Below are 26900 nucleotides of genomic sequence, written 5' to 3'. Positions count from 1 at the left end.
CTTCAGCCCTAAGAAACAATTGAAACCTCAATGAATTTGGCTGCATGAGACTGCCTCAAATTCGGGAAACCTACATCAGAAGACCTTCAGCCCAAATGCCCAAGAATACCAACATTGCCCGCTAGGGGACACCGTCAGGACTTTAAGAGAAATAATAGCTTCCTGCTTCTTCCTCACTTACTGTTTGTTGTGCCTGCATGCACGTGTCTTGTTCTTAAGTTTCTTGAAAATGGCAATGTGACGTTGCCGAAATACTGAAGTATATTAAAATTTATTTTAATGTATATCCTAGTTTTGTAATTTCCTTAAATTATTTAGTAAAAAATGCATAACCAAAGTCAAAGATTAATATGGCTTTGGGTGTTGTTTTGATTCCTGATTTCTTTTGAATGTTTTCTATCAAACCATATATTTCAAGCATTACGTTTACTTCAGTATAGAGCAGAAATAATAAAATGCTAAAAGAGTATCATATCCACTCATTATACCATTATATAATATATATAATTACCTATATCTATCTATCTAGCTATATATATATATATATATATATGTGTGTGTGTGTATATATATATATAATAAAATATTATGATATTATCCACTCATTCCTGAATTCTCTTTTTGACCAACTTTTCCAGTACTTTTAGAACTGCTCCTGAAATACTGCTTGGTCTATAATTTGCTACTACAGACGTAGATTCTCCTTCATGCAAAGGAATTATTTTGCCCTCCTCCTACTCTCTTGGAACTTTGCTAAGCTGAGACTTAAATTAAACAGCCTAGTCAAGGGCATGCCTAGTTTTGCTGCACATTCTCTTAAAATGCAAGTCGATATCCCATCTAATTTGACAGCTGCATAAAAATTCTACAATATCCTAAGTATCTCTAATTCATCAACCTCTGTTCTCACATTAGATCCTATCACCTCTGCCATAATGACATCTTCACTTGGATGATATACTCTTGCAAATAGTCACACAGCAGCTGAACAATTTTGTCTGCTTCTGCTACCTCTCGACCATCTGCACTTATTAAAGTTATCCTTCCTCCTACTTGCCACATAATTAAAAAACTCTTTGGGATTGTCGCCTGCTGGGCTAATTTCTTCCCATAATCTGATTTTGTCTTCCTTACCATGCTTGGTCACCTTTCTTGCCTGATCCTTGTATTGTCCATGAGTTAGCTGGCCATCTTTCTCCTTAATATACTCTCCACAACATTCTCATTTTTGGAGCTCATGCTTAATGATACTACTCATCTAACTCCGACCCAATTTACTTTGCTGACCTTGGGTATACAGTGTGATATTACTTCCTCCAGATAGCCCTAGATTATCCCCATGTACTGTGAACATCCTTCCCTTGCGGATCTTTATGCCATGGTACTGCTTCAAGCTGCATCCTAATGTAAGCCAGAGCTGAGACTTGACTTAAACAACCTAGTCAAGGACATCCCCAGTTCTATTGCACATTCTCTTAAAATGTGAGCCGATATCCTATCTAATCCTACAGCTGTCTTTGCAGTCAGATTCTGCAATATCTTAAGTACCTCCAATTCATCAACATCTGTTCTCACGTCAGTTCCTTGTCACCTCATGCATATATTATTATCTTATAGATTATAGATTATTATCATATACATTATCTTATAGTAAAGGTATGTGGTCTAGCTATTTAGAAGCTTCCGTTTTTTTTTGCAGTACTTAACCTTACTTTGGTTCGCTATTTTTATAGTTTAGTTAAAGAATATTAATCACTGAGCCATGACCAAACATGGTAATGGTTATCAATATTAGGTTTTTTTTTTTTTAAGGCTTGTTATCATTAATATTCTGATTATAACAGTGGTTTCTTACCTAGTTTCATTTGCCACTCTGATGTACACATTATTTGGAACTACAAGACCTAAGTGGGTTCTCAATCGGCAATTGGTAGGACCTGTGTGTGCCCAGACATGAGTCCCAGGATGCATAATGGAAAACTTTATCTATAAGAATATAAAAATTATTGTCAAGCTAATATTTAAAAAAATCAGTAACAAAATTATATCCTAACTTCTATGCCCCCCCACCCCATCCCATCAGCTTTCAGTTTTATTTCTTATTTTATCTGCACATTAAATAAATGATAGTATATTACTATTATTTTTCTCTCCTTAGCATACTGGTTGATGGGTGGCAATGCTACTTTACTACGAAATAATAACAAGAGAACAAGACAGTTTCCTATTGTCTTCGTTGCCAGATAAGTATTTTCTTGTCTGTGGAACGAAAACCCGAATTCCTGGAGAGAGAGAGGGGGGGGGAGAAAAAAAACCACCTCTGTATAAAGGCTAAAAAGATGAAAATGTTTATTAGCATCCTTGATGAGATTGGAGCCAAGAACTTTCCAGCCAAAGAACTTTGCCTATACCAAATGAGTTATGAAGGCTCTATATTACTATCATGTTCCAGTAAAATGCTGGCAAGATAGCATGCAGACTATCTGCATGCTGTCTTGCCAGCAGAGCAAAAAGTTAGAACACATTACTAATTATATGAAGAGCCAAAGGCTTCAATTCGGCGACATGAACTTATTTAATTTAAGGGTTATTACATCCCATATAGTTTGGCGATTCCAAGCATAAGCAAATACCTGGATAGTGCAGCATCCGACCCATTTGGTAGTGCAAACTGAGGCAACTCATAGTAAGGGTGGAGCAAGCTCCGATCACTATTCTTGGTATTTACCCATAATGTGAACTTAGCTCCTAGGAGCTGTATTACTGTTCTACATTATGAGAGAAGGTCACTACCCAAACCAGTTTCAACCTTTATTGAGGTCTCATCAGCGAGTAGGTAGACTTAGTTAATACCAAGTTTGTAGTGAACAGAACTTACATCCCTAATATGAGAACTGCCAAGAAGGTGTACAGCTCCTAGGATCTAAGTTCACATTATGGGTAAATACCAAGAATAGTGATCGGAGCTTGCTCCACCCTTACTATGAGTTGCCTCACTTTGCACTACCAAATGGGTCAGGTGCTGCATTATCCAGGTATTTGCTTACGCTTGGAATCACCGAACTTTATATAGTTTATATTCGGCATGAAACTCTTCGAGTTTCTTATTCGGCTAAGAAACAATATGGGATGTAATATCCCTTAACTTAAATAAGTTAGAACACATGCTGTTTAAAAGCTAGTTATGCTTAAGCACAATATGGCAAGAGATAAGGACCTGTTAATGTTTTTCTTGAACAGCTTGGGGGACTGTAGTCTTTGGATAAGAGGAAAATGGAATGAAAGAAAGGTTCAGTATGTTTGAATCTGGTTAGTCAATGGACCAGCAGCTGTTCATGGTCTTAAAGTCTTAGTGGAAGAATGATAAGAATGAAGAACGTAAGGCAGAAACAGAATGTATGCGAGAAAAAAAGTGTATTTCTGTGTATGTGAGAGAGAGAGAATTAACTGGACTATTATTCTTCTTTTAGGAAAGTTTTTAGTGTACAACCCCATATAGTGAACAATATCTTAAGTAGGATGGAAATGGTTTTGAACTACAATAAAATGTTCCTCTCAGAACAATTCAAAAGGAACTTATTTTTTTTTCTAATTGCACAAATGAATAATAATAATAATCGTTATTATTGTAAGGGCACCTCTATGGAGTCTGAAGACTCATCGCAAGAGACCCAATCTATCATACCTCTCCTTGAACTCATTAACAGACAGAGCACTCACAACTGACTCTGGCAATCCATTCCACTCATTCACTACTCTCCTAGCAAAAGATCTAGTCCTCACACTCCTACTAACCACACCTTTATTCAACTTCCAGGAATGATCCCATGTTCTGGTCTCTCCAGCCAAGTGCTCAAACATATCCCCTGCATCAATCCTATAAAATCCTTTAAGCAACTTAAATTTTTCTACCATATCTCCTCTTTTTTCTCCTATGAAATCCACACACTTTCAATCTATCTTCATAGGGAACATTCCACAGACTACTCACCAGCTTGATCACTTGCCTCTGAATCTTCATTCACTGCTTCCATCCATAGTTAGATTTTTTTTATTTTTTATCATGAACGTTTCACCTATCCTGATAGCTATCTGTATCGGAACAATTTACTTGTTCCTTTGAAGATATATTACTTCCATGTCAGAGCAAAAAATTTCACTCCCAGAAAATAATGCTCCATTTAATAATGAAAACATATATCATTTCAGCAACAAAATTTATAGAAATAGTGGATATTAAAGATCCAACATTATTTCAAAGCCATGTAGAAACTATGAAAGTTTCATAAATTTGACCTGAGAGCGTATGAGAATACAATACAAGGCATTAGAGTTGCCCTAGTTTGCTTGGCCAGCCTGGTTGGCCAAGTGGTTAGTGTCAAACACTGCCAGGGTCATGGATGTTTGTGACTGTTCTATTAACTATTTACCATATGTACTGCTGTAACATGTGTAACCTGGTGCAGCATGACTTTGATGTCTTTGCACCATAAAAATAAAAAATTTGCTTGCACTTCTTACATGAACATAACTGCTGCCCAAGCATCAATACTCACCTTTTATTAGTGCATTTGATAATATAAGTAGTGTAAGCTAGGGTCTGATGTCAAGGATTGTATTCTCATAAGGCTCAGATCAAAATTACAAAACTTTCATAGATTCTACATACTTTCAGCTTTGAAATAATGTTGGTTCTTTAATAACCACTATTTCCATGTAGTATTTCTTTATTTACAAGGGGGTACCACAAAAATAACTGGAATTACTTTTAAAAAAAAAAAATGCATTCAAGTTTGTTTATAATACCATATTCTAGTCTCCTTCAAAGTACTTTCTATGTGAGTTAATGCACTTGTCCCAACATTTTTTTCTACTAATGGAAACAGTTCTAGAACTGTTCAACTGGAATATTGTTCATAGCCTCCAGCGACTTTTCTTTCACTGTGTCCACATCAGTGAATCACTGCTCTTTCATGGTTTTCTTTATTCGTGGGAATAAAAAAAAAAAGTCACATGGAGAGAGAGAGAGGGGGCAAGTAGGGAGCAACTGGTATGTTTTTTTTTTTTTTTTTTTTGTCAAGAACTGTTGGACAGACAAGGCTGTGTAGGCTGGGGCATTGTTGTGGTGCAACAACCAATCTTGGTTACAAAATCTTGGCACAAACTTCACATTTCTAGCCATTTTCATCACGCACTATCATGCAGGCTTCTCAAAACATTGAGATAAAAATGTTGGTTCACTGTCTGTTGTCAAGGAAGAACAAATTCCTTGTGTACAATTCCATTCACATAAAAAATAAAAAACCACCATCATCTTCACGTCTGATCGAACTTGACGTGACTTTTTTGGGTATCGGTGAATTTACATATTTTCATTGGCTTGATGCTAGTTTTGTTTCTGGAGCATAACCATAGCACCAGGACTCATCCCCAGTCACAACTTTTGAAAGTTCTGGTCATTAAGAACCTGCTCCTTCAAATCATGGCAACAGATTCACAAGATTTTTTTTTTTTTTTTAAATCTTCTGTGAGCAACACAAATTCAGCAGACCCAAGTTTCATTTGCAAATCTTCTGCTAAAATTTGCTGGCACAAACTTCATGACAAATTCATCTCTTCAGAAACTTGCTCAATGGTCTTTTGATGATCTTCATTAATTGCCTGGCAAAGGTTTTTGGTGTTTTATTATTTCTATTTGTTGAAAGTCAGCCAGATCATGGTTGGTCTTCAACTGATGTGTCCCTATTTTTGAAATGGGAAAACTACTCATAGACTGCATGTTTTCTTAAAGGCTTACTGAATCACAACAATAGTTTCAGCTGCAGTTTTACCCAAAAGAAAACAAAATTTCACACACATTCTGTTCCTTGCAGTCAGCCATCACAAAATCACCAACTTGCTCGTAAGCATTAACAAAAAAGCAGCCAGAACAAAGAAATCAGTTCACACAAAAGGATGATGCTTGCCAGACTGGCATGGAAAATTAAACACTCACGATACCTGGTGGCCTCACCTGTAACTAGAAAATGCATGTGTGCCAAGTTCAGATTCTTGTTATTTTGGGGTACCCCCTCGTATCGTTACTATTAACAAGGAAAAGGATATTGATAACTTCAGTTTAACGAAATACAAAATGAAATTAAGGGAAAAGTTTTATTTATAGAGAAAATATAAGTGGTGTGTGAGTGTCTGTTGTCATGAATTTTAATAAACATATATATATATGTGTGTGTGTGTGTGTGTGTGTGTGTGTGTGTGTGTGTGTGTGTGTGTGTGTGTGTGTGTGTGTATAGTATGTATAAATTTGGTATGAAAATCAGCAATAAAAATACAAAAACAATGAAAATAGGCAGAAACATTGCAAACAACAACTATATCCTGAATGGTGAACTTATAGAACAAGTAAAACATTTCAGCTATTTATTCACAATTTTTAGTGAAGATGGTAAATTAAATATAGAAATAGACAACAGAATAAACAAAGCCAGTATGGTAGGAAGTCAACTGAATAAAAAAAATTATATGGAATAAAAGAGAAATTAGTCAAAACACTAAATTAGCTGTATACAAGATGATGTTCAAACCAATTTTAATTTATGGATCTGAGAGCTGGGTTAGAAATAAAACACTTGATCAAAGACTGGAGACCTGATATGAGAGTTCTGAAAAAAGTTAGTAGAGTGGGCAGATGGCATCAATGGCAGTATCTCATTAAAAATTAATGTATTAAGAAAGTACTTGTCATTGTTAGAATTCAGGAATGTGTTAGTAGAATATCTGAGGTGGTAGAGGAAAGATTAACAAAACAAGTGTTCTTTGCTAGGTTGGCAAGGAAGAGACCCAGAGGAAGACCAAGATGTAGGTAGATGGATTGATACAGTAAAAAGCACCTCCATCATCATTTGTTTATTTATAATTTTACAATTATAAATAGGGAAACCAATCAAAACAAATATGCAGTCTGTGTGCACTAAGATAGGACTTGGAGGTTTTTATGATGTGAAAGAAAACCAGGCTTCTCTGTCATATGCTAATTGACAGATCTCTGATGCAGAGAGTTGGGGGGAAATGGGGAGAATATTGCTGATGTATTTCCAACATTGAGTATGGGGTCTGCCTTTTTTTTTCTTCTTCTTTTTCCATCTGTAGGGGTGTAGAGGACAAGAGCATCAAAAAGTGCAGAGGGTGGATGTCTGAGTTGGTGGCCAAGCCATTTTATTTGGTTTCTTTGAACAGTGCTGACTAGAGGATCTTGTTGAGTTTCATCTAATATAGTAGAGTTGAGAATGTGGTTTTGCCAGGAGTATTTCAGGATATTTCTTAGACAAGTAGTTCCAAAGCTATTTATAATACTGGTTGCTGCTTTTGTTGAGATGTTCCAGGTCTGGGAGCCATACAGAAAGATAGACTGGCTGGTGCACTTGTAAAGACGAATCTTTGTCTCCTTTGAGATGAGGCTTGACTTCCATACTTTAAGACTTCTGTGGAACTGGATTGCTTTCTGTTTTCTTGTCTTAATGTCTGTTAAGGAATCTGAGATGTGTGATCCTAGGTATACAAGTCCTCTACTTCATGAAGGTGATCATTTTGATTTATATAGATGTGCCCATCTATCTGATTTTTTTAATATCTTTGTTTTTTGGGAGTTTATTTTTAGTCCAAATATTTCTGCAGTTCTCCTAAGGCTGTTGAAGTGGTTTTGGGCATCTGTAATGCTGGAGTCAATGAAGACTAAATCATCTGCAAAGCTCACGTCTTCAAGGTGCATCTGTATATATGGGTCTTTGATGAGGATTCCAGATTTAACTTGAATCAATTTAAAAATATAATAAATCACTATGATGAATAGATATGGGGCCAGAGTATCTCCCTGTAGGTCTCCTGTGGTGATGGGAAAACTGTCTGTTTTGTCCCCATTAACTAGTACTGTGGCTTGATATCCCTGGTAGGGCACCTTGATTGCCCCTTAAAAGACAGTAATATAAGATCTGATAATATTGGAATCTTGACAGATAACAGATTAATTTGGAGAGAAATTGTTGATTGGAAGTTAGTACTAAAACCTAAACATCACTTGTTCGGTAGGATAGAAATATATTTATAAAAAAAATTGTAAAAAAAAATTATATTTATAAAAAAATAAATTGTAAAAAAAATTTCCTCGCACAATTATTCCAGAGTGGAATAATTGTGCGAGGATCAAAAAGGATTTATTCTTTATTTCAACCCCTGATTCTAAGGTTGGGCAATTTGTGATTTATATAGTTTTAGCAGGTATACAGATGACATATAGTATCTTGAGCAGAAATGGATAATACCTAATTTTTTGGAGGCTGAAGAAAGAAATCACGAGTGTGATGGAACAGAAAAGGACAGAGATGTAAGTCAGCCTAAGAAGATAAATATAATTTTCTGTGGAGATTTGGATGTTATCAAAGATACAAGGAAGAAAAGTGAAACCTTTTTTATGAGAAATAAGACAGAACCGCATTTTGGTAGCAGAAAAGAGGTGACAAAAAAAAAAAGCCTTTGGTGTAAGCAAGCGTGTACAAGCAAGTGCAGTCAACTGTCCATAGCAAACTCTTAGGGACTATAGGAATAATTTCTTTTAGATAAGCCTATGATCAGGACTTTTCAGTTTGTTATAATAGTGTTCTGTGAATGACATGTAAAAGTGTGAGCATTTTGCAAAACACGATGTTAGGGTAATGTAAAAGTGATGGTGTTAACTGCAATTTGGTGAAGTCTTGTTTCTACAAGTATAATAAATATAAGTGAACCAAATGCAAGGACAACTGATTTACATGTAAACTTCAAAAGCTTGAATTCACCAGTCCACCCACCCAGCGTGAAACAACATAATACAGGTTCAGCAATAATAGCTAATCATAAGCAGTCAAAAAAGTTATAGTGCACAGATGTCCAGTCTAAGTTTGATAAAACTGTAAGCAACTTTCAAATTCTTTTCATGAATAATGAGATAAACTTTCTAACAGGTTGAGAATTGTATTCCCCTTGCTTTGTTAGTTCAAAGTATATTTGATCTGCTTACTAAAATAAGGTATCCTATCTAGTAGAATAAGATTAATAATAAAACATACATTTATAGTTTTAATGCAAATTAACATATACAAAAGAACTGATAGCTGGCTTCAGGCCCAATCATGGGAATATAACAAGGATCTGTGCTTAAGTTTTGTATAGATCTGGAAAAGGCATACAACAAGGTGCCCAGAGAAAAAAGCTTTTCAAAACACAATTATATAAGGGTAAGTGTAACATTATATAGAGCAATACACAGTCTATATTTAAATTAAGCCAGCAGTTAAAATTAAAGGAAACACAGGAAGATGGTTTCATGTAAAATCAGGTGTAAGACAAGGATGCACATTATGAAAGAATTAAACCTTATATTAGAATCAGAGATATCAAATTTAGCTGTTTGCTTTTATGCAGATGATAATGATGTTGTTCTTCTAAGCACATCTGGTGAAAACTTAGGAGTACAAAAGCTTAGGTTGCATCCAGGATTCTCTAACTAAATTGAACAACAACTGTAACAAATTTGGCATGAAAATTAACAATAAAGACTAAACCTATGAAAATAAGCAGTAACATAGAAAACTTCAGCTACATTCTGAATGAAGAGCCTATAGAACAAGTAAAATATTTAAACTATTTAGACACAGATTTTAGTGTAGAAGGGAAGTTAAATATGGAAATAGACAACAGAATAAGCAAACCTGGTATGGTGGGAGAACAGATGAATAAATTTATATGAAATAAGAGAGAAATTAGCCAAAACACCAAACTAGCAGTATACAAGAAAGTGTTGAAACCAGTTTTAAGTTATGGATCTGAGAGTTAGGACACAAATAAAGCACTTGATCAAAGACTAGAGACCACATATATAAGAATTTTGAGCAAAATTAAGGATTTGAACAGATGGCAACAATGGCAGAATCATAATAAAAATGAAGACATTAAGAAGAAACCTGATATTGTATGCATTCAAGAACGTGAACAGGGCTAATCTAAGGTCATATGGTAACTTAAGCAGAATGGGAAAAGAAAGATTAGCAAAACAAGTGTTCTTTTCCAGGATGGCAGGAAAAACACCAGGATCTAGTAGGACTGATTCAGTCAAAAGTGTCTTAGAAGAATGAAATGTTAGATACAACAATAGTGGAGTGCTGACAAGGAATAGACAAATTGGAGGAAAATTGTTGATAGGAGATTAATAATAATGTAAACTTAATCATATAATGCTGTCAAGTAGCCTGAACACCCCTTGGGGGTATATATCAGGGAATTGATGATGATGACTGAATCAAGGAGAAAGTGGGTGAATGGTGTGCTGTAGTGGTGTGTGCTCACTAATGCCCCCCCCCCTTCAAATTTTCTGTGTTACTCTTTCTATTAATTTGCTTATTAAAATCAAGCACTGCAGTTTTTATTTTTTTACTCTCATTATGAAGTGTATTATACCATATGAAATACATATGATAAAATTAATTATTTTGTTAATACATAATTAATGCATAATGTTAAATGTTTGATATATTTCGTACCCAGAGAAGCAAGATCTTTCTCATTCTCATCTCACGGATACCTGCAAACATGTTTACTTACCAACCCCCACACCACCACCAAAGAACCTTAATTTTTCCGATTTTGCACTTCCATTCTCTCTTTGAACAACACTTTCTCTGGAGGCCTAATCTAAAATCCATTAAAGTGCAACCAATCATATATAAGTCCTTTTATCCATCAACTTCACTCCATACATCTAAAAACAGAACACCATTCCTCCTATGCATTAAATCATTTGTACTTATGACTTATGGCTCTTCTATTCACTAGTACCATACCTTCTTGGAAATACAGTCATACCCCGAAGTTACGCGGTAGGTGGGACCAACAAAAAGCGCGTAAGTTGAATTCGCATAACTCGGGGTATAATTTTGTATGTAATTTATATATACAAACATATAAAATATTAGTTAATTGTGACCAAAGGTTTACAAAAATACCTATATTTTTTAAGAAATATAATCATAATTGTAGTTTTTCGTACATAAAAAAAAAGAAAGTTATTTTGATGTCAATGGCTTCATAAAATCTAATAGATTCGTCTGACGGCATAATGTCTTTTTCTTGTCATGCAAAATTTCTTCATAGCAAGCAAATGATTTTTTATTCCTTACCTTGTGGCTAGCTACAATTCTTTCCTCATTAGAATCTATGTCCTCCAAAATCTGTAAATCTTTCTTTTATGATTGTTCTTACTGTGGATTCCTGTAGATCGAACTTCTTTACTAGCTCACAAATTTTTATTCCGCCTTCAAAATCCTTAATAATGTTGAGTTTTGTTTCCAAAGTCAATGAGTTTCTTTTCTTGCTAGCTGTAGAAGAATCGGACTTGCTTCCTTTGGACGACATTATTATTTTTTATGTGATAAAATTTTTATCAAGAACATAACATTAAACAATCGCAAGGTTTGTAGACTATAAAAATCGTGCATGAATGGAGACCACACGAAACACATCAGTGCTTGTTCACAGCATGTGCGACACTGGTGAATGCGGCTGGCGCCGGAAAGATACGACTAGTGGTGAGGCGTGACGGAAATATGTACATATAAGAAACCGCATAACTCTGGATTCACGTAAGTCAGGGTATGACTGTACTTACAAAATTTTACCCCCCCCCCTCTTCTACTTTGAATAACTTTTTCATATCCTCTCACATTATTTTTCAACTTTTAAATCATCCATCCATTCAGGTAAAATCATAAACTTTTTTCATTTTCTCTCTCTCTTTACATTCCAACAGCATCACCAACATGAAGTTTTTGCATCAGCAAAACAAAATTTGATCATGTACTCATTAATTCACTCATGGAATCACTATACAATACTGTCTCCTCACTCTATCTCTTTTTGTTTGTTAATACTCTCTCTTACTCTTCTCTGTCAGCTCTCCTTTCTTTCTCTTCTCTGCTGAATCCAGATCTTTCTCTAGTGGCTGTAGATCATCTTTTGTCTTGTGAAAGGCAGTGTAAGCACTAATTCTCTCATTAAAGTCTGCCCCCTCCATCTCTCTCTTTATATATACCCCCCTTTACCATCACTTCTTTCATGTTATCCTTCTTCCAATTTCGTCATTTACATTTCATTCACCTTCACTCATTCCTGCATTCCTCTCATTCTCCAAGAATCATATTTTTCTGTCTTTTTTCTATAAACATTCACCATCTATCTTGCTTTTGACATGAATATTTCTGAAGCATTTTCTTTCTTTTTGTTACCCACAGACCTCACACTTTTGAAAGTGAATACATCATACACATAATGCATCTCGTTAAGTCCCATAAAATGAATTCTTGAACAATGGTGTCTTATCGATTTTTTTTATACTCTGCTGCCATAAACTGCACCATAATGATACATAGCTTATAAAAACACGTTAATTCAAACAATTCTGAGGCAGGTATGCTATCTTTCACTCTGTTTAAAAAAATACTATTTTTGGCATGTGCTAGTTCTGTTGAACTCTTACCATTTAATAAAATGACAACCAGATATTGTAGCTTATCATATTAAAAGCAATGCTTGCCTGAATAGAAAACGAACATGCTAGGATTTTGTTACTTTTGGCTTTCCGCTTTGTTGCACAGAGCTCATAGGATTACCTGTCAAGAACACCCTGACAAGTATAGTACAATAAGCACAGTTTTATAGCTATCTATAAAGGCTTCGATAAGGTCCTATCTGGACTACTTTGCACAGTTCTACTCATCTGGATTTCTTGGAGATGTGGAATGGATCTGCAGACAATTTACCAGGATGATCCATATTTGAAAAGAGAGAGAGCTTAAGGGTCAAAGTTGTATAACTGAGAGGAGACTTCCACATAATCTTTAAAGGAATGCGGAGAACCGACCAGAGCGTCTGACCTAATGTCCAATCCCCCACCTGCTCATGGTGCACCCTGTTAGGTATCTATCAGGATACTGAACGAATGAGGATGGGCTAGCAATCTGGGATTTAGCTGACCAAACTGTATTCTTATTGCCTTAAACCACAATATAAAATGACGGTACAACATGACAGAATTTCATGCCAGATGGGGCGCTGCCCGGTGAAACAAGGCTCCCATTGTTTTCGCCACAGAACCAGGGCGAACAGCAAAAAGTCAACTACTGGAACACATCCCAACTCAACATCAAGTTCAAGATCGATACTATCCACATAAGAAACCCGAATGGCAAAGAAACAGAGCTAGCTGAAGAATTGGATAAGTACCAGATCAACATAATAGGGGTGACTGAAACAAAAGACAAAAATTGGTGACATCTATTCAGACAATGACAATCAAGGGGAAGAAGGAGTAGCCATTGTATTCAACACTAAATACGAGGTTAATCTTTTTAAATTGCAGGCAGTCTCAAGTAGAGTGATGTGAGCAAATATCAGAATGGGGAACTGGACAATGAGACTTATTTGTGCCCGTGATCCCACAGAAGGTTCTACTAAGGTAGAAGTGGTGGAATTTTTGAGGATTTAGAGAAAGCAACTGACATGATGAAAACAGAAAAGTTGGTCCTTGCTGGGGATCTAAATAACAGAGTAGGAAATGATTGGCAGACATACAAAAATATTTTGGGAAAATATGGAGAAAAGAGCAAGGCTAATAATAATGACAAATACCTATTCGATTTCTGCTCAGGACATGGACTGGTTATTATTAACACCATGTTCCAACATAAAAATGTGCACAAATTCCCATCGAGAGAAAAGGCAAGGAATAAGAAAAGTCTCATTGACTATGTTATTGTTGATAGTGATGTTATCTCACTGGTGCAGGACACTAGAGTGTACAGAGGATTTGAAATAGGAAGTGATCACCATTCACTTTTGAGCAGGATAAAATTGAATTTCATATTGAAAAGAAAAACACATAAGAAAGTTTTAAAGCAAATAAAAGTTGAGCAGCTCTCAGATTCATGCCAGATGTGAACTGTAGACTAAAATACACAAACATTATTCAAGTAAAAATGAAAGAGTTTGAGAACAGGAACCAAACCTTGGAGATTCAGCCAGAAAGGCATGTAGTGAGATTGTCTGCAAGGATAGAAAAATCAGAACTCCATGGTAGACACAGGAGGCAGTGAAGGAAAAGAAGAAAGCATATCAAAAGTTCCTGGCAAATAAGGCAGTTTGTGCTCTTAGAGAATACAGAGATGAATGTAAGAAAGCTAAATACTGTGTAAAACTAACTAAACAAAAGTCATGAGAAGACTTTGGCAAGAACATAGAAAATAAATATCAGAAAAGTGGCAAAATATTCTGGAGGCTGTTGAAAAAGTCCAGAAATGGAGGAAAGAGTGCTGTAAAAGAAAATTATAGATGATTAAGGTGATATGAAAACTGGAGATAAAGATATCCTTAATGTATGCAGTAATTACTTCAAAAAATTGCTAAATGAAACAAGCAGCGATGACAGCACAGTGGTAAAGAACACTCAACAGACATGCACTCAGAAATACATATCCATACTTGAAGTAGAAAAAGCCATCAAAAGCATGAAATATGGAAAGGCAGCTGGAGTAGATGACATTCGACTGGAAATGCTCAAGTATGAGGTATAAAAGTCTTACAGTGGCTGCACTGCATAGTTCAGAAGGTCTGGACAGAGGGACGAATTCGAGATGATTGGAGTAGAGCTCCTATTACCCATATACAAAAAAGGTAAATAAAACTGAAAATGTGTGAATTACAGAGGTATTTCTCTACTGAGTGTTCCTGGTAAGATTTATGCCAATATACTTGAGAAACGGTTGAGAATGATTGTGGAAGAGAAGCTTGGTGAAGAACAAGCTGGATTAAGGCCAAATAGAGGATGTCAGGATCAGATTTTCACTTTATGGCAAATAGTTGAGGAGTCACAGGATATAACAAAGATCTGTATTTAAGTTTTGTAGATCTGGAAAAGGCATATGACAAGGTATGAGAAAAGCTACCAAAACACTAGAGTTGTACGGTGTATGATACCATATGTATTGCTTGATAGCAATACTTAGTACATTATCCCCCCTCTGTTATTTGTTATCTATATGGATCACATTATGAAGGAAAGTGGTATTAAATCTGATATCAAAATTGAAAAAGTTAATCTCAGCTCTTTACTTTATTCAGATGATGTTATACTTCTAAATAAATCTGCAAGATTCCCTGACTAAATTGAATAACTGTTGTTATAGATATGGTATGAAGGTTAGCAATAACAAGCTAAAGACAATGAAAGTAGGCAAAAGCACTGAAAATATCAAGTGCATTGTGAATGGAGAACCTATAGAACAAGTAACACATTTCAGCTATTTAGGCACAATTTTTAGTGAAGACTGCAAATTAAATTTGGAAATGGACAACAGACTCAACAAAGCCAGTATGGTAGGAAGTCAACTGAATAAATTTATATGGAATAAAAGAGAAATTAGTCAAAACACTAAATTAGCTGTATACAACACAGTGTTTAAGCCAATTTTAACTTATGGATTTGAGAGCTGGGTCAGAAATGAAATACTTGTCCAAAGACTAGAGACCACAGATATGAGAGTCCTGAGAAAGATTAGGGGTGTATTAGTGGTAATATTACATTAAAAATGAGGATATTAGGAAAGAACAAGCGGTAAGGTCACTTAAACAGAATGGGAAAGGAAAGATTAGCAAAACAAGTGTTCTCTGCCAGGTTTGCAGGAAAAAGACCTAGAAGAAGATCGAGATATACCGTATTTTCCGGTGTATAAGATGCATCCAAGAAATTTAATACAATTTTCAGGAAAAAACCTTCTAATCGTTCTAATCATTTTTTCTGTACGCGGAGGTCCAAAATGTCTTTCAGCTTCCCTATTCCCGTGTTCTTCCGCATATTTTACAACCCAATTTGTAACGTGAAGAATATGAATGTCTCCTGTTTTTTTCCATCACTAAAATCTACGGGGAAATATCAAACTGAACACAAAATATCTCAACACGTCAACTCAATACTGATAAACATCGGTAACTGATTACTCGGATAAGATATTATGAAACTTGAATAGGGATTCTCCGTTCTTAGCCCATGATGCGCTAGAAGTCACGTGAAGGTCACACATCAATTTGATTGCACCATTAACCGCCTACAAAGATCTTGGAACATAAAAGGGAGTGCATATGACTTTGAAAAGAGGAAACAATCTTTACCTTCATTATATAAGATGCACCCCATTTTTAAGATGAATTTTTAAGGTAAAAAAGTGAGTCTTATACACCGGAAAATACGGTAGATGGATTGATACAGTAAAAAATGCCTTAGAAGACGGAAATATAACATGTGATAATGCTACAGGTAAGAAATTGATTTGGAGGAAAATTGTAGATAGGAAGTTAGTGGTGATGTGAAGTTTTTCATATAGCACTCGCATATCCTGTACACTCCTTTAGGGTGTGTCAATAATTTAATGAGAGAGAGACTTAAGATTTCTGAGTTTCAAAGACAGTAGTTGATAGGTGGATGGGGATTGATAGAGAGGAAATTTTTCAGTACATGAGTAGTGTGGGCAAAACTAGGGGGTCATTCCTGGAAATTAAGCAAGAATGTAGTCACCAAGGATATGAGGGCTAGACTTTTTGCTTGGAGAGTGGTGAATGAGTACTGGATTGCCTGTCAGTTGTGAGTGCTTTTGTCATAAACAAGTTCAAAGCAAAATATGCATGTATTGTGTGACAGGTATTGATTGATAGCTAATGTTGATGTTAGTGGACTTCTTGGGATGAATCTATGGTCTCCTTGGAGGTGCCTATATATAATAATAACAATATTATATATGGGCGAGATATAAGAGTTCTGAGAAAATTATGGGAGTGGTCAGATATTACCAATGGCAGAATCATATTAAACATGACAATGCACCCAATTCTTCATTTACACGGTAGACTGGTTCCAGAAAAAATTGTGTAAATGAAAACCATGTAAAAAAGAATACAGTGCATAAGATAAAATAGAATAATGGTTCTAAATGTGAAAACCCTATATGAGCAATAAGTTTCAAACAAAACACACACACACACACACATATATATATATATATGCATCTTTTAAAGAAAATAGTGTGTCACTAATAAATCATACTGCATTGCCGAAATGTTTTCTTCAGTTAAAGGAACTAAATTAGCACTAATTTCCAATAATTCTGAAGGTCGATTTTTTTTTTTTTTTTTTACCACGAACTCTGTAATTAATTGTTGAAATCCTGTTTTGACAAGATCCTTGTATAATTCTTCATATCATACCATACATTCTTCAGTTCACATTTAAACTGTTCAGCTCGTTCAGTATTTGAATCGTGTAAGAAAATGACTTTGCAATTTTACTAGCCATTTGAAGCCTTTTGTTAATTAATCCTGTAGTGAGTAGAATTTCTTCATCATCATCCCTTTTTTCTTTTTCGTCGAGATTCTCAAGGACAGCTTCTATTATTTCGTCATCACTAAGAGCCTTGTCAACCATCAAATCTTCAATATCTGCATATGAAAAATCATCAAATCCTTCTCCACCAACTGCATGTGCCAATCTGATGATATTGGGATATTCAGTTGTATGCAAAAGTACAGGGTTTTACTTTTTCACACATTCTGGCCAAGTAGCTTTCCAGCATACATTTTAAGTTGATGGTTTCAATTCCGATAACGCCAACTTAGCAAGTTTGATGCAATCCAAAATAGAAATTTCTTCCTCACATCAATAACTGTCAGTAAATTATCCTTATCTAGTTTATCCAAAATGTATTGGAATGTTCTTCTTATGTAGTAAGTTTTGAAGGTAGCGATCATACCCTGATCTAGTGGTTGTAGTAAGGATGTTGTATTAGGTGGCAGAAAACAAAATTCCACATTCAGGTGTTCCAAAACAGGATGGACAGGCGCATTGTCTATAATCTATAAAACTTTAAAGTCCAGATTTTTTTCCATTAAATAGTGTTTAACTTCTGGAACAAAACATTGACGGAACCATTCATTAAAAATTTCTTTTGTAACCCAACTTTTTTTATTTGACTTCCAGTGCACTGGTAACGTGTCCAAATCCACACCTTTCATTGCCTGCGGTATTAGGGATCAATTAACATGTAATGGTTTTAATGTACGATCTCCTGAAGCATTGCTGCAAAATAATAAAGTCACACGATCCTTAGCTGCTTTAAAGCCACCAACACTTTTCATTTATAATCCCATTACTCTACATTCTGTAGAGTAATCCCAGATATTTAAAATATTGAGGGGGTTCTCCAAAATTCAAGTTTAAGTACATATGTACTGTACTAGGAAATGATAATTACAATGGAAATACCCTTTTTAACAGAACTGAATTCAAACAGAAATTTTAAAAATAAGCGCCATTTGAATATTAAATCAAATATGCAGTGTAGAAATAGAATTTATTTTGTTTTCTAAACTGTGTAAAAAATAAGACATGTAAAAAGAGAATTTACTGTATTAGATAGGAACTTGACATTGTTAGCATTTTCAAGAATGTGTGAGAGAGCTAATTAAGGTGATATTGGCTTAGTTAGCTCTGCACTAAAGCAAAATGAAAGAGGAAAGGTTAGAAAAACAGGTGTTTAATACCAAGATTGCATGAAAGATATGGGTGGGTTGATTCAGTTAGAAGTGACTTAAAAGAATGAAGCATTAGATACGACAATATCGGCGTGCTGACAAGTAATAGATTAATTTGGTGGAAAAATTGATTCTTCTTCTTCATGTAGCTTCCTCAATGCGACAGTGCAGTACCATGTCCTTCTGGTCCTCTCTGTTGGCAGCTCTTCTTTTTGTTTCAGCATAGTCACATGATCCTGTCCATGATCTTATATCATCAACCATGTCCTTCTTTTTTTACCTCTTAATCCTCTTTCCATAATCTTTCCTTCTAAAGCTGTTAATGCCTTCTGTCCTGCTGATTCCTCAATACATCCTACTAGTCTCATCTTTCTCTGGATCATTTCCTGCAATCAAGATTTTTGTGTTTCCATTTTCTGTAGTACCTCTGCATTTGTCATGTTCTGTCCACAGGATTTTCAGGGCTCTTCTGTAGCACCATATTTCAAAGGCCACTATCAGTTGCCTTAATCTCTTCTTGAACCCAGGTCTCACTTCCATATGTGAAAACTGGCCAAACTAATGTTCTTATAATTCTCTTCTTGGTTTCTGTACCCACAGAACTTCTGAGTAGATCTTTATTTTTCCAGAAGGCATCTTTAACTATGATGGTTCTTATTTTTATTTCTTTATCTTGTTTTTCATCTGCAGTAAAGTAGGTAGTTAAATATTTGTATTCTGTTGTATGCTCAATTTTTATATTGTTTATGAATATTTCTGGCTTGGATCTATTTTCTTTTGAGATTTTCATAAACTTGGTCTTTTTTGCATTTAAATGTAGGCCAAAATCTTTACCTCCTTCAATTAGTAGGTGCAGTAATTTGATTAATTTGTTTCTGTTTTCTGCAATTAGAATGGTATCATCAGCATATTTAACATTGTTGTATTTTATACCATTGATACTGATTCCTATATTTTGTTTTTAAATCTTTTTCATCACTGTCTCACTGTAAATATTAAATAGATTTGGTGAAAGGATGCAGTCCTGTCTAACTCCTTTCACTTCAGAAGTCTCAGAGTTAAACAGCTGCATTTTTCTGCTTGGAGTAAATCATTTTTATAAGTTTAATATTCTAGAAAAATTAGACTTAGAAGATCATGTACATAAACTTATAAAAAAATTGTTGATAGGAGATTAATAATATTGTAAATTTAATCATATAGTGCTGTCATAGTAGTCTGAACAACCCTTGAGAGTACATAACAGGAAATTGATGAAGTGTGAACTAGTATAAGGATGCAAGCAAATCAAGAGATTATGTATGGGCATACATTCACAAGCATCTATGTCATGGTGACACTCCAAGTCTGTAGCAAGCTGGAAAGTGAAGATGAAATTAACTTAGCCAACTAGACAAGCAACAAATATATACTACTTCCATCTAATGCTAAGTTATTAGTCCTAGAGTGGGAGGAACGAAATACATTTCCTCCAGCCTAAAACATGTTCAATGCACATGATACTAATAATGCCAAAAAACTTGAAATTTAATCATATAAATTTACCAACTTGATTGGTCAAGTGAGTAACATCTCCAATCTCCAACTAACAGACTGCGGCATGGATTTTTGTGGATGTGTTCAGCTGATAGGCGATTTTTATCATGCAGTGTGAGTCCACCATCCTGCTTACAATGGCATACTCACATTACTAATTAAAATAATAGGTTTGCAACCTCTAATGTTCATGCATCACAATTAAAAAATGTAACAAAAAAAAAAAAAAAAAAACTGACAGGAATTTTAATATAAATAAAATGATCCTTACCTGTCCTCTCCTACATCCAGCAGCATCTGACATATTTTCAACTAAAGAACATGTTCTTGGTGCAAGGATGCAATTTTTACTTAGTTTCTGCCCTAAATTAACAATATTCCATTACTATAAACAAATGCTAATACTATGTAACTAGTAAAACAAATTGCAACCCCATCCCCCAAAAGGGGGAGGACAGAAATAATGTCAACATTTATAGATTTAATGCATAAACATTATTAATCGTGGTTGAGTGAATTTTTCAAAAAAGTGACTAAGATTATAATGAATTTCCTACGTAAAACCTCTAAATTAAAGGTGTGACTTTACTTCAACAAGATGGAGAAGGAGAAGCAACCCCCCCCACCTTAAATTATGAATAGATAGAATTTATCTAAGACAATCAATACAGTAGCAAACAAAACAAAATCAAACAATATATGTACTTTGGTGCTTATCTGAGTGACCAAATCAAGACTCTTTGATTTAATTAATTAAATTCATACTTATTTTGTTATCATGTTCGCCAAGGAATAAAAACCTTTCTAAATATAAAATATTACACTTCAAAAAAAAAGAATACATGGTTTACAGAATTCTTTCATTTCTATATCAAAAGACAAATGATCTCTAACTGTGAGTAAAAAATGAAGATATTATCCTAATCAAAACTGAATAACAAAAATTGTAATTGCATCAATAAAATTCCAGACACACAGTTTATATACTTTTACCAATATAATATAATGTACCCAAATTAGTTGATGCAATCTTGCCTAGTGATGAATCTGAATATATTATAAAACTTTAAATACATTTAAAGCCTGACCACTTTTAGCAATAATTTGAACCTTTAAGTGTTTAAATGCATGGACCCAAGAGAATGCTATACATCAGCATTTCTCAACCTTTCTAAACCCAAGGACCAGTAAAATGCCTAAAACAATTCTGCGAACCACTAAGTCACAGAGGTGTAGCTGGGGGAAAGGGGGGATTCTTCTTCATCAAAAGATGAAGAAGAATTTAAAGGATTTTGACATTTTGTTTTAAAATAAATATTTCTTTCGTTAATTTGTATTATATTTTCACATTTTGTTTTAAAATAAATATTTCTTTCATTAATTCGTATTGTTTTATTTATAATGTTAGGGAACAAGATTAACAGATTGCATTATACGTAGACATGGCATTTTAGGGCTAGTTTTCCAACAAAATTTCTAGTTCACATTATATGCGAAAATATATGGTCTTTTATTTTTTATATATAAGTGCACAGACATTTTGATACATTGAATTGGAAGCCCTTATCCTTTGCCCAAACTACCAGCCTATTTAGATCATCCTGCAGGTTCTGTATATAATCTTTATTTACTATTATCCACCCCAGTTTTGCATTATTCATAAATAACTAGAATAACCCCCCCCCCCAACCCAAATCATTCCCAATATAATAAATGCATAAACCAAACAGCAGTGCAGTGGCCCAAGTACAGAATCCTGTGACACACTACTGGTCATCTTCCTTCTTTTAAAATAACTCCGCCATACACTACTCTATAAATAGAGTAGTGTATGGTGTCTGTCCTTTGGCTACCTTCTCACACAGCCTTCTGTCCAACACCATTTGTCCCAACTTATGCTAAAGAGTTACAAGTAGTATTTGTCAAATGCATTTCCAGCAATATCGTGGTATAGTCATTTTCCTTTATCCACCTACACTCTTACTGTATTATAGAAAGGGAGTAAACTGCTAACATAGGACTTCGTAAAGTCACGCTGTCTCCCTATAGGTAATCTTCTCCACGCATTCCTGAATTTTGCTCTTAACCATCTTTTCCAATACCTTAATCACCACTGTTGAGAGATAGTTCCTCTATCTCTATTCTCTGCTCAATTCTTGTCACATCATCACTACACTGTCTCCACCTGGATGACACATATTTGCTAAGCAATCACTCAGTAATTCAACCATTTCTTCTAGTTCTGTCACATCCTTACCATCAACATTCATTAAAGTTATCTTCCATGATTATTCTCACATTTTGCTCACCATTTAGCAAAATAATTCTTGGTTTTTTTTTTTTTTTTTTTTTTTTTTGCTGCTCAACTAACTTTCTTTCATAATCTAATTTTGCCTTCTTCATAATGCAGGTCACCCTTCTTACTTGGGCTATGTAATTACTCATGAGCCTGCTCATTACCTGTTTCCGTAAGCATGGACATGACCCGCAATAATATACGTACCCTCCATAACATTATATTCTTTTGCAGCTCCTGCTTAATGAAGCTACTCATCTATTTAACCGATATATCCTCTAAACCTTAGGTATGTGCAATCTGATACTGCCTTCCTTAAATACTCCTTGACTATTTCCTGTACTATTAACATCCTTTCCTTGCAGTTTAATAAGACATAACACTGCCTTAAGCTGCCTTCTGAGTTAGTCATAATCACCAATTTGTAGCCCACATGACAATTCCACATGCTCAGATATCTTCCAGGTCAAGACTATGATCATATGATGCTTATGGACAAATTCTCTGATGCTATCAACAAATCCGACTCTCAATCCTATGGCACTTTCCACACATCTATTTCAGGAAATTCTAACAGCTGCATAATTTCCATCCCCCTTTCCCCATGTATTTTCCTCTTTCCCATTACTTTCCCTTTATTTGATAATCTCCATAATGATCACTCGTCCTGTGCTCATTGAGCTAATTTGGTGATGCATATCATTCATATCCCTGTTTGCTTCCAAGCAGCAACTAACTATATATGCTGTCCTATAACTTTCATCATATCAATTAAGCTTCAACTACTGTCTCTCGAGGATCTACCTTCCTGTTGAACTGCTTATGTTGACTGTAATTCTTCTGCTATCATTAACAAAATTTCTTCACCAGTTCCATTCTCTCTCTATCTCTTTGTATTTTTATGGAGGGCAGAGAGAGAAAGAGAGAGACAATATAATATAATATTAATATATAATATACAATGTAGAAAAATGTCATATCTTTCCATACTATATCTTACTGATGTCAGTATCCACAAGGTGGTATGAGTAGCATCCTTTCCCATAATGTACAGCAATATGGGATAAAATTAAAAGAAAGTGTGTTTTGCATTATGGGAGTAATGTGAAATCAACAGCCTCTATATACTAGCCTAGTCATGAAGATATCTCAACATGCAAACTTTGCTTACAGTTGGGTAAAGGATTAAACAAGAATATAATATCTTGGCAAGTATAACTTACTTTCAAACCGATAGCAACTTGTAATCACAACTACATTCTCAACAAACCTATAGAACAAATAAATGCCAGCAAATTAAGTAAAATTTTTAGTGAGATTTCCAACTAAATTTGAAAATAGATAACAGAACAAGAAGAGGAAGCATTATTATCTGGTGACACAACAAGAGAAAGTTAGAAGTGCCAGCTGGTTCTCCGCATTTCCTTAAAGGCAATGTGGAGATCTCCCCTCCCAATTATTTGGATCTGACTCTTAAGCGACTGACTAAGGCTTCAAAATCTACCGTTTTTAATTTTTTTGCAAAATGCAAGGCACATTTTTTTTTTTTTTCATAAAAGAAATGTTTTAATCAAGGTGATTTTGGGCATACATATAAAACACAAGTACATTTGTATATAAAACACCTACTCTACCCAAGTACAGGAAGATGGTTTAATGTTAAATCTGGTGTCAGACAGACAGGATGTACATTATCCCCTCTGTTATTCATTATCTATATGGATCACATTATAAAGGAAAGTGGTATTAAACCTGATATCAAAATTGGAGATGTTAATGTCAGTTCTTTGCTTTATGAGGATGATGTTATACTTCTAAATAAATCCACTACAAGTCTGCAAGATTCTTTGACTAAATTGAATAGCTATTGTAATAGATATGGTATGAAGGTCAGCAATAAAAAGACAAAGACAATGAAAATAGGCAGAATCATTGAAAATGTCAACTGTGTTGTGAATGGAGAACCTGTGGAACAAGTAAAACATTTCAGCTACTTAGGCACATGATAAAATCAGATTTGTGGATTAAACCTGGAGCACCCTGAGTAGAGTATACTGGGAAAGCAGTGCACTTAAAACATCTAAAGCAGATAGACATGCCATCTTGAAAATAATTAGTTTGTGTGAAATGCGGATTGAAAAAGTACACACCTTGAGAACTAAAAAAAAAAAAATAATAAAAATCAGATAATCTAAAAATAAGCTGTGATCAATTTTAAAATCCTCCAAAATTGTAAAAATATTCTAGGCATCAAATAAATACAATCAATGGCTAGCATAATTAAGTGAATGCCAGTGTGACAAAATAACTTGCTTACAACAAATTCAATAATTTGCAGTTTCAATTCACATATATACAATCATTCAATGTGAAAATCGAATGGTCTATATAAAAATCTCTAGTGAAGTAAAAAGAGAGAAGAACAAAGGCAGGTATTATGATAAAATCTATGAAGAGAAATATTGTTTCAACTACTAGAATGTAACATTAATAGAAATTAGGCTTAAGAGATAACATAACATTAATCAGTCTTAAGCATCAGAAGTGAGGAAAGAAGAAAAGGGCCTTATATAAAGAACTGCAGAATGTCATAGATAAAACTAACAAAATAGACTATTCATTACTAGCAGGATATTTAAATGCCAGAACAGTATACAAAATATTTGAAACAAACATTAGTAGATATGGTGTAGATAATGGAAATCATAATGGATGTAAATTATGACATTTTGTAATTTATGAATTTAACTGAACATTTAAAAAAAAAATAATAATAATAATAGAATCAAACAATCCTTGTGGTCCCAAGAGTTTGCTATAGTGAGAATTTAAGTAGGTGGTCTGAAATGTTCTCAGCCTAACAATGAAAAAACGGATTTATAATTTCAAAATTATTTTTATTTTTCAACATAATCTCCCTTAAAACTAATACATTTATTCCAGTGATGCTCCAGTGCCATTATTCCATCCCTGTAGTGGTTCTCAGTAAGATCTGCAAAATGCCCCTGTACAGCTGCAATCACCTCTTGATTTGAAGAAAAAAGCTGACCAGCGAGGAACATTTTTAGTTTTGGGAAGAGATAGAAGTCAGAGGGAGCCAAATCTGGGAAATAGGGTGGATGTTCCAACAATTCATAGTGCAGAATCCTTAATTTTTCCATTGCCAAAACACCTTTGTGGACAAAACACCATTGTCCTGATGCAAGATTTTTTTTTTTCCCCTTCTGCAAACCGGGTCCTTTCCTCATGAATTTTTTCATCCAGTCTGGTTAAAAGGTCAAAATAATATTCTCCGTTTATTGTTTTACCCTTTTCAAGATAAACAAAATGCATTTAGCATCCCAAAACACTGTTGCCATGACCCTGTCTTCTTTGGTGCTGTCTACTATTTTGACTGCTGTTTGGATTCTGGTGTGTACTGGTGAATTCAAGTCTCATCCACGGTAATAAATTGACGCACAAAATCAGTTTTATTCTTGTTACTGTTCAGAGATTTTCATGCAAGTGCATTTTTGATCTGCTGTGAGCAAGCATGGCACCCATCTTGCACAAAGCTTTTTCATTTAAAATTCTTCATGCAAAATATATCCTACACATTCTTTTGAAATGCCTATAGTCTCAGCAATTTCATGCACTTTGACTCGCCGGTCATCCAATACCATATCGTGCGCTTGATCAATGACCATTTCTTAATTGCTGAAAATGAAGGAGAAGAGTGCCCATAAACTTTTATGAACTTCAAATGAATTTCTTTTGGCATTAAACCTTCTTTTACAAAGAATTTTATAACCGCATGATACTCAATTTTATCCATTTCAAGGGATACATACAGACAATACTTTTGTTTCAGACAGCTGTATAAAACAAACTACTTGAGAACTTGCAATTTCATATGGATGCTTATGACAGATGCACCAAGTTCGAAAAAAAAATCTTGCCAATAGTGTTGTTGACATTTATGGTTGAGGCTGAGAACTTTTCAGACCACCCACGTAAGTTAGACCTGTCAAACTATTTTGACAAGAGGATAGTATGAAATCTTAATTGTACTAGACTAACCTTAGTTCCAGCATACATCAGAAAATGATGAGTATAAAATTTCCAATTGAAAATATCAAAACTATTACAATCAAATAAAAACTGCAGCCTTTGAAAATGGTCAAATCTTACCTCTAGCAAATAATTCAAATTGCTTCCAGTCACCTGTATCTCTCAAGCCTTCACTTTCTGGTAAAAATCCAGAATTTTTTCCATCTAGTAGTGCCAGTGCTTCATTTTTAATTATTTCAAAATTCTTCTCTAACAACTGAAATATGTTTGATGATAATTAAGTATTTTGCAATTTTATTATGATTATTATTACTCTTCAAAGCTTAAAGTGAATAACACTACAAAAATACATTAAACT

General features: G+C 34.6%; 1 protein-coding gene across 6 annotated transcripts in view; it reads right to left on the bottom strand.

The window, feature by feature from the left end:
* Asph (Aspartyl beta-hydroxylase) overlaps positions 1-26900 on the bottom strand; it is a 284141-nt gene that overhangs the window by 26783 nt on the left and 230458 nt on the right. For 2 of the 6 annotated variants that reach the window (XM_090406732.1, XM_090406733.1), the window contains exons 11-13: positions 26663-26798; positions 20468-20559; positions 1856-1986 (exon numbers count right to left, since the gene is read on the bottom strand). In XM_090406732.1, the coding sequence (XP_090262858.1) occupies positions 1856-1986; positions 20468-20559; positions 26663-26798 (359 nt within the window). Of the gene's footprint in view, positions 1-1855; positions 1987-20467; positions 20560-26661; positions 26799-26900 lie in introns of those variants that run through there. The other 4 variants (XR_016549637.1, XM_090406734.1, XM_090406737.1 and 1 more) reach the window with 3 other exon arrangements.

Source organism: Typopeltis vanoorti, chromosome 17 (assembly GCF_054136105.1).
Source record: "Typopeltis vanoorti isolate ZY-2024b chromosome 17, IOZ_Tvanoo_1.0, whole genome shotgun sequence".
In the NCBI taxonomy this organism is placed as follows: domain Eukaryota; kingdom Metazoa; phylum Arthropoda; class Arachnida; order Uropygi; family Thelyphonidae; genus Typopeltis; species Typopeltis vanoorti.
This window is presented reverse-complemented; position numbering and strand designations above follow the sequence as displayed.